This window comes from Ciona intestinalis, chromosome 7, assembly GCF_000224145.3.
Source record: "Ciona intestinalis chromosome 7, KH, whole genome shotgun sequence".
Classification (NCBI taxonomy): domain Eukaryota; kingdom Metazoa; phylum Chordata; class Ascidiacea; order Phlebobranchia; family Cionidae; genus Ciona; species Ciona intestinalis.
Window position 1 is genome coordinate 4,831,936 of NC_020172.2, and position 9,316 is coordinate 4,841,251.

A 9,316-nucleotide genomic window follows, 5' to 3' on the forward strand; every position below is an offset into this window, starting at 1 on the left:
TGAAGTAAAGTGCCGTGATATTGAACTGGTACTTTACAAGTGTTTTAACACACCTTGTTAGGTAGTATCAAGTCTAATACAAGCACAAAGTGTTAAGTCGTGGGATTTAAATATAATATAAAGTATCGTGGGGAGGATAGGACAACTTTTCAATCACCATTTCCTCGTCCCATTTGGTAGTAAACAAAGAACATTCAAAGAATTTAAAAACCGTATCCTCGCGACTCCCATAGACCATTGTTAATTGTTTAAAACACGATCAAGATATTTGGATATTATGTACTAAAGGTTTGAGTTCACACGGTGTTGAAACAAAATGGCCGCCGCGCACAATGAAGTAAAGTGCCGGAATATTGAACTGGTACTTTACAAGTGAATTGACACACCTTGTTAGAAAGTACCAAGTCAAATACAAGCACTAAGTCGTGGGATTTAAATATTATAATATAGAATAAACAAAGAACATTCAAAGAGTTTTAAAATCTTATCATCGCGACTCCCATAAACCGTTATATATTGTTGAAAAGACGATTAGGATATTTGGATATTATGTGCTAAAGGTGTCCGATCCTACCCCACAGTTCTATAACGCGTGAACTTGGGAAAAAAGCGCCTTTTTTTCACAATCGAACCAAACTGTGTCGTTTCCTTGTTTAATTAACTGCCTTTTTAAGTTGGAATAAAATAGGCTGACGGTAAAAACCGACGTCTGTGTTGGTTAAAATTCTTGCTGTTACTTTAATACCGCAAGAATGTATAACCAACTCAACCGTTGAGTTTTTGTACATTTTACTTACGACAATAAAATATAAATGCGGCGTTGCGTAAAATATTCCTACAAGCCATGTTCGTATTGGACACGTCGTAATTAGAAAGCCAACTTTAGAGATAGACCACCCACTGTTGTATTAAAAGTTATTGTTGCCGTTGTCACGCTTGGTTGATGTATGCTATTTCCTAAAATCACGTGCGAAGAAAAGAGAAACGAGAACGGTTGGAATGGAGAGAGCGAGCCCGCCAAAACTGAGGGGTGAGTGCAGCTGCAGATAAGTACAGTTATTTTGATTGACATGTAAATCACTGCAAATTTGTTGGTGTTGTTTAACTGCGAAACAATCGCCGCCATTTATGAAACTAGAGGAATCGTTTGTTCAAATCAGTTTCGATTCATGTCGTCCTTTATAGTGCGATTCGGAATTATAAAGCACAAGGTGCGTGTTTTTTTTTTACTTTTTTCATCGCATTTTGTAGCGAACAAAGAATAAGAAATTATATAACTGTGGGCTGTGACCCCACAACTAAGAGCGTTGGTTATTGCTACTGGCAGGTATAATGCATAGCTATTAAAATTATATGATAACATATTTGCTTTATTTTAAAGTCCAAAAACGTTTTAACGACGTTTTTTTAGGCACACTTCATCAGGGCAAACTAATTATAACAAACATTTATGTTTTATATGCTGTTCACTATCACTATGTAGTTGGTGTCATTTAACTGATATTATCATACAACCAGCCAAATCACAGCCAACTTAAGAGTAACGTGGTATAGGAAACAAACACGCAACAAACATAGCTTCCTGATATAGTGCATCTTTTAGATATATAGTATAATAGGGTGGGGAAGACGGGACACCTTTACCGCATAATATCCAAATATCCTGATCGTGTTTTAAACAATTAACAACGGTCTATATGGGAGTCGTGAGGATACGGTTTTATAATTCTTTAAATGTTATTTATTTACTACCTAATGGGACGAAAAAATAAAATAAAAAGGTGTTCCATCTACCGCCACCCTACTATATGTATTAATATATTTCGCATTATCCAAATACAATCTGACAAGAATTTAATTTTCACTCCTTTCTGCTAGAATTCGAATGCCGATTCAGCAAAACAATTGATAAAGCGACGCGTGGCGGGCGAACGCTGTCAGCGCAGTGATAGTATAACGTCAGATTTATCGCGCTCGAGTGGAACTTTGACAGAGCGGCGGAAACCTTTCAATAAACAGATCATTAATGCGGTTTGTTTTTATCTAAAACGACACTAAATCCTGATATCGTACCGCGGGGTAAGATTGATAGTGTTAGCACATAATATCCCATATTTCCTGATCATGTTTTTAAATATTAACAAAGTTCTTTTAAAGCCGTGAGGATACGGTTAAATATTTCTGTAAATATTCTTTGTTCACCACCAATTGGGACGATAATAGAGAACGAAAAGATGAACCATCTTACCCCAACCTAACTACAATAAAAAACACAGTTATCGTAAGTTGAGTGCAGGCGCCGATGTTTAGAGCTGGTACTTCCCCTTGTGACGTAATACACAAGCATGATAGCACCAACTCAAACATAAGCACCCAGAATGTTGAAAACTAGAACTAACGTTGCGTTTATGTCTTAATTGCGTGTTCGGTTTAATTGCGTATATGGTTTTACTATAAATGTAAAATAAACAAACTACAGTGTAATGTGTCAGCTATGCCATAACCTCGGGTAACCTGCATGTTTTGCCCATATAGAATAAACTCTTATTAATTGTTGGTAAAGAAACACTAGTATGGCTAATTCGAAAAACGCCGTAAAATTTGAACCGCTCGCTCTCGCTAAAACAAAATGGCGGCTGCGTATGCGAACATCGCAACTGTTTTCAGATATGCTGTCGCGTAATTATTTAACACATATAAACTAAAGCAAAGAGTCTAGCGCACGATTTTGTATATTACATAGCGCCGTATATTTATGTGTTACATTAAATATGTCGTTTATTCTGGTTTCGGCAATCTGAAAACTAGCGCCTATCAGGCAATCACTATGCCTAATGTTTCTGGTTTGATTAATGCTTGGTGTTGCAAGATCAAGATTGGGCCGTGGTGGTAGGACTAAAAAGAATGATTGTAAAAAACGACGTTAGTGTTGGTTACCAATCTTGCTACTGTTAAATATCGCAAGATTGAATAACCAACTCATGCGTCGAGTTTTTCGTATATTGCATCGACAATAAACAATAAATCAGAATCAGCATTAAATCACGCGCGAAAAAAGGGAAAACGAGAACGGATGTGATGGAGAGAGCGAGCGCGCCAAAATTGGCCGGAAGCCCGCCATAATTGGGGAGTGTTTGCAGCTGGAGATAATTAGTTACTTTGATTGACGTGTGAATCGCTCCGCCCACTATACCTAATGTAACTTCTGGTTTGTTTAATCGCCCAATTCCTTAGCGAGTTTTATCATCAAGTTTTAACATCACAAACCACGAATAAACCTGTTAGTTTTCCAGTGTTAGTAAAGAGACGTAAAATAGTCGTTAAGTTGGTTTAACTAAAGCAGGGGCGCCTTTGTTATACATAAACTATTATTAGATGTAATTTAAATATCGTTAAGTTTTTGTTTTCAGGTTTCAGCGAGTTTTTAGGTCGTCGACGTCATAAAATAAGTTGACGTTAAAAACCGACGTCTGTGTTGGTTAAAATTCTTGCTGTTACTTAAATACTGCAAGAATGTATAACCAACTCAACCGTCGAGATTTCGTATATTTTGCCAAGAATAATAAAATACAAATGCAGCGTTGCGTAAAATATTCGTTGACGCATAAAATATTCGTAGTTGACACTTGACAGTAAAAACCGACGTCTGTGTTGGTTAAAATTCTTGCTGTTACTTAAATACTGCAAGAATGTATAACCAACTCAACCGTTGAGTTTTTGTATATTTTAAGGTCAATACAATTATGTTTGCCGTCGCCCGTTTTCGTAAATTTACAATTTTATTTAACAATTGGTACCGCCGTGGTTTAGTTAGTAGAGTCCGTATTTTACGTTGGTGGCCCTGTAGAAACGATAGAAAACGGCGGCGAAATATCTATATACTAGCTAGGATCACCCGAGCGTACGAAATTTCGTTGCATTTTAAAATAAAGTTCGTTTTGCCTTTGCTTGTGTTGTATTGCCCACAGCCAATGTATAGTTGAAGTTAATTAACTGGTACGTTTCAACACCCAGTCAATCAAATTCCAACTTTACACTAACGCGGAATTTGCAAAAGTTTTTTAACGCGTGAAAATTATTTAATTTACTTGTTAGATCTTTGTAAAACGAAATATTTTAAGACTATTGTTGGGAACACTGTATGTTTCGACATAGGGATAGGTTACTATGTGTCAGGGATGTTACTATGTGTTATAGGGATAGGTTACTATATGTGTCAGTTCGACATTGGTTACCTGCCGTATGCTGATGTATATGTAACTTCGCAATAATGGTTTCGCGCACGCGTTCCGTGATGCAACAACATTCTTAAAGCAGGTTTCCGTTCTATCAAGGCACAAGTGATATCATTTAACCGCTTTTATTGTTCGAGGGACAATGGAACGAACCACGCGCGCGCTTACGCGTATAGGAAACATATACCGTTTTGAGATGCTACTAGACCGGTAAAGGAGTAAAGGAAAGCTTTAAAAACGACACATATTAGCAGCTTATTGATATTGTATCTTGACTTACCGTTTTCCTGGCGGTTTCATTAACTTCGTTTGTGTTATTGTGCCGAATTCTGCGAAAGCTTTCTTGATTTCGTATTCGGTCGTCTGTAAGTTAGGAAGTTTATTATTAAGAAACTTTAATACCGTTTGGTTTATTGTTGGGAAATTATATATTAGGGTGGGGAAGATGGGACACCCTCTTATTCTATTCTCTCGTCCCATTTGGTAGTAAATAAGGAACATTTAAAGAATTAGAAAACCGTATCCTTACGACTTTAAAACACGATCATGATATTTTGATATTATGTGCTAAAGGTGTCCCATCTTACCCCACAGTACCATATATAGTCGACGCAATTACACCACGTGTAATATATATAGGTTAGGTGTAGCGACCACGCTTGTTTTCTTCCAATTAAATGCAAATATGATATTAATTGTAAGCGTGTTTTAACAACTGTTGTTTTGTCGCTATATCCTGTCTTTTCGTTTTAAAAAATTCTAAATCTTCGCTACCGTAATCGAAGAGACAATTAAAGTTGATATTAATATTAGGTTCCTATACAAGTAATAAGTTCTTACTTGATCGTCAAACCCCGAGAGAAAAATTCGGTTTGAAACAAAGTTGTTCACGCCTTGTACTGGCCCGTCATAATCATTGTTTGTAACTATTGTCACAACTGACTTGTAACCGCAGCTTACGATTTCCATCTGAATATAAAAAGTTTTTTAGGTGCTTGTCCTGTAGGACAAGTTCATACATAATTTTATTTGTCCCACAAATATTTTTACTTGTCCCAACGAATCGAGCGATTTTTCATACTCACACACGCCACTGCGCGCGCACACACACGAGTAAAACATGCGCAACTGCCCGCGCGCACACAAACGCTCACACATACACTATCAGGCAAAAAAGCGCACGAGCGAAAATTTGGCAAGCGCTGTATGCCTATTTGAGCGCAGTATATATGAAATTATTGTAAACCAGTTTCTGGCTTTCTTTACCTCGGCGTTAGATTTTGGTTTAGGCGGGCGGGAAACCTTCAGTTTCCGCAAGCGTAATTTTTAAACCCGATGTCCTTCTCTCGGCAAGCGCTTTATAAATTTAAAGTTAAAACAGTAAGAAATTTTAATTTCCGGTGCGAGTGCATAATTTTCGTAACGTCATAGCAAAAAAAACGAGAACCCCAAATTTAGCAATATGTTAGTTAAGGTTGTAGCAGTAGATTATTCACCAGCAATAATTTTAAAATCAGACAAAACTTACTTACCTTAATTTTAAGCTTCCAATGCAGCCCAATCGTTCACACCTCACAATTCCGACTTAATAACTTATCAAAACGATTTCCTCGCTATTTATTACACCGAGGCACCTTTCTCTGCATGTGACGTAACTTATCTCGTCATTTGGCCGCGTTCTCTGATTGGCTGTTCAGGATTTATTAACGAGGGTGGATTTAAGCGGAAAAAAGGCATTGCGCAATAGCCCACCGCCAAATTAGGAAAACGGTAGCTATTCCCGCCATTTCGGATATTCTTATGCGAATCGTCCGTGCAAATGCATGGTCGGCGTGTGTTTATTAAGTGCGTTAAAACGATATAAGCCCTAGAAAACACATAAATTAATTGTTGTACTAGTTTTTGTTGTTTTACCGTTACTACTCGTCTTTTCGCTTTTGTAAACTCTCCCGTTCTTCGTTATCGTGACCGAAGAGACGAAATAATTCAGTCACGCATTAAAATACAAATCTTCAATAAATCTCGTTTTATAATATAGGAAATTTAGGACCAATACTTTACCACTTTAATTGGTTTTCGGCGTCGAGTATATGATTTAATAGGTTTGCGAATGAACGGCCTCGCTATATGTATAACAACCGAAGCTACTTTTCTGCACGTGACGTAGCATATTACGTCATTTAGCCGCGTGTTTCTGATTGGCTCGCCGCGATTTATCAACGGGCGTGGCTTTAGGCACAAAATGAAATACCTGCACCTGGTACATGATGTCCAAGCAACTACATTTAATTTGAATACGATTGTCGGATATGAAGAATCGCGAAAACGAACACGCCACTTAAAGGGCCTGAACGCACCCAAATGTAGATCGCTTTAATAGATAGAGTGCTGTGTTTTTCTAATTCCAACGACACCTTAAAGATATTCCAGCTCAAACACCGTGAAATTCATAAAACTGATTTGAAAGTTGCGTGGCGAAAAAAATGAGAAGTGACAAATCACAACCCACGTGACAAATCACGTTACAAATTTGTTGAAGCGTGGCCGCTCTCATTCAGAAAGGCGCGAGCGGACAGTGTTTTTAGCGAAAAACGAAAGAATAACACAAGCACTTTATACAAACTCTGACGTCATTTAAACACTTTTTACGTAATATGACGTCATCATTAAACTTTCTAAAATATGACGTCATCATTAAACACGTTTCAACATACTATGACGTCATCATTAACCCTTTACCCATGATATGACGTCATCATTAATAACTCTTAATTTTCTTATAATTAAAATACGGCCAAAACTCATCAAACTATTAAATAATTATTAGTAGTAATAAACTAAAGTTACCTGCGTTCGTAATGTTTACTTTCCGTGTGATACGAAACGGAACTGCCCTGGATAACTTTAACGCTGCTATGATGTCATAATGCCTATAGTTACCGGCGGTGCCTTTGATCAGAGGATACTGGTTTATGATGGAATACGAATAAACTTGTTTACGGAACCTTGTTCTTGAACAAGAAAATGTCTGATTTGTTTGCATAGATATATGTGGTGGCAGTTTACTTGTTACCTTGATCGCATTCCGACGTCTTTATTCCTGCCGCCGAGTAATTAACGATTTTGACGTGTCCTTCGCTTTTGCGCTTTTGCGCTTTTGCGCTTTTGCGCTTTTGCTGTGTCCTTCTGTGTCGTGTTGTGCGTACAGTTAGCTGGTACTGCAGTACAGTTACGTTGTATGGCGTTTGCTTTAGGTTTATTATGCTGTGTTATATCTTTATTATATGTTTGTAGATATCCATCGTTTTAGTTCGTTAAACCCAAAAATAAATTACTTTATCACAATATATAAACAATGTTATACTCGCGTAGGAATTATATATAGTTGCATTTTAACTTGCATATAGTAACTTTGTACAACAGTATTTAAAGGGCAAGCTCTCTTAAATTTCGAATTTGTTTATCAGGTTGATAACACACCACCTGGGATGTTTTTCTCGGCTACCGACTAAACTATCACCGCGCCGAAGGTACAGTTTGGTCATATAGTAGGGTGGGGAAAGATGGGATACTTATTCGTCCCATTTGGTAGTAAAAAAAACATTCAAAGATATATAAAACCGTATCCTCACGACTCGCATAGCCCGTTGTTAAATGTTTAAAACACGATCAGGATATTTGCACATTATGTGCTAAAGGTGTCCCATCTTCCCCCACAGTACCATAGATTTCCACAGTATAGTCTGACCGACGTTGAGTCTGACTGTCGTGACGATGCGTGACGACAACGTGACCAAAGAATGTTTTAAAAGCAAGCGGACGACTCGTGCAGTTTACATTATTTGAATTACAGTGCTAAACAAGTTGTGTCAGTAAAGAAACATAAAACATTGGTTTAATAGCTCGACTTAGGAAAATAGTTACAGCGTTTTTTTTAGTCGGCCGACTAAGTTTCTGTGCATTACTTATTACAGAAATTGGTCCGTCAAAATCTACCGCCAAAAAGCAAAGTCGAATTTAGGCGGCGACTACTTTAGTCGGTAGACGAGAATGCCAACCCTGGACGGCCTTCTTGCGCCTCCAAGTGGTACGCGTGTCGATCTAGGTTAATGGAAAACTAAGTCAAATTTTATAATTGGTGAGCGCATATTTCCTGAGCTGAATGTATAATTTATTTTTTTCTGTACCGTACCGTACTTGAGTTTACATATACGCATATACGTCAATTTCATTTTTCATTAAATACAGCTGGTTTACATATACGCGTTATAACATGCAGTATAGTAGGGTGGGGGGAGACGGGACACCTTTAGCACGTAATATCCAAATATCCTGATTGTGTTTTAAACAATTAACAAAGGTCTCTGGGAATCGCGAGAATAGAACACCCGTGTTATAGCCACTGTCGCTGCCGGCCACACGAGGAAAAGTTACATTTAATGTTTTATACAAGGTGTCTGGAAAGTGACTGTGTACTGTTCTAATAATTAAAAAACGCATATATTATGATGGGGTAAAATAGCACAGGGTTTCATTCTTTTTGTCTCGTCCCATTTGGTAGAAAATAAAAAAAATTCGAAATTATATTTCAATTGTGGCCAATTTAAAATGAACAATTTTGGGAAACTTTTGTAGAAAGGCTGCTCGACGAAAAACGATTTTTTTTCGATGAAGAATCTGTATGGTCACTATCACTATGTCCAAATAAACCTTATTTAATAATAATGCAATGACACCATGCGAATGGCAAAGATAAATATTCGTCTACAGTCTACACCATACCATGGCCTAATCAATACATTTTGCCATGACCATGTATTGAGTAGGCCATGACCATACCAAACGCATATAGTAGGATAGGACAGGTTTCCATTCTTTGTTTGATTGAGCACCGGTTAAACCTCGACTATACGCTACCTTACAGATTACAACATCGGCAACAAAATTGTTCACGTTCTTGGATGAAAGCGAGGAGTGTATATAGAGATACACGGNCCCACTAAATATTGTGGCGCCAAAACGTATCTGTTCCACAGGACCGGTGGCACGTGGGTTTCGTTTGTGACACATGAAGGTTTCGG

General features: G+C 37.6%; 1 protein-coding gene and 5 non-coding genes across 6 annotated transcripts in view; all 6 read right to left on the reverse strand.

Annotated features, from left to right (window-relative positions):
* The window catches only part of LOC113474344 (protein boule-like), a 12,482-nt gene extending 6,287 nt beyond the window's left edge, over positions 1-6,195 (reverse strand). The window contains exons 1-3 of the mRNA XM_026834970.1: positions 5,768-6,195; positions 5,076-5,204; positions 4,516-4,598 (exon numbers count right to left, since the gene is read on the reverse strand). Coding sequence (XP_026690771.1) covers positions 4,516-4,598; positions 5,076-5,204 — 212 coding nt within the window. The 5' untranslated portion in view covers positions 5,768-6,195. The remainder of the gene's footprint in view (positions 1-4,515; positions 4,599-5,075; positions 5,205-5,767) is intronic.
* Positions 711-768, reverse strand: mir4003a-1 (microRNA 4003a-1). The gene has a single exon (NR_034365.1). It is a non-coding gene; the product is annotated as a microRNA 4003a-1 (primary transcript).
* mir4077d (microRNA 4077d) lies at positions 1,481-1,536 on the reverse strand. The gene has a single exon (NR_034498.1). It is a non-coding gene; the product is annotated as a microRNA 4077d (primary transcript).
* mir4005b (microRNA 4005b) lies at positions 2,309-2,362 on the reverse strand. Its single transcript, NR_034370.1, has one exon. It is a non-coding gene; the product is annotated as a microRNA 4005b (primary transcript).
* mir4003b (microRNA 4003b) lies at positions 2,924-2,982 on the reverse strand. The gene has a single exon (NR_034372.1). It is a non-coding gene; the product is annotated as a microRNA 4003b (primary transcript).
* On the reverse strand, positions 3,977-4,032 carry mir4077b (microRNA 4077b). The gene has a single exon (NR_034471.1). It is a non-coding gene; the product is annotated as a microRNA 4077b (primary transcript).
* Positions 6,196-9,316: the final 3,121 nt, after the last annotated feature.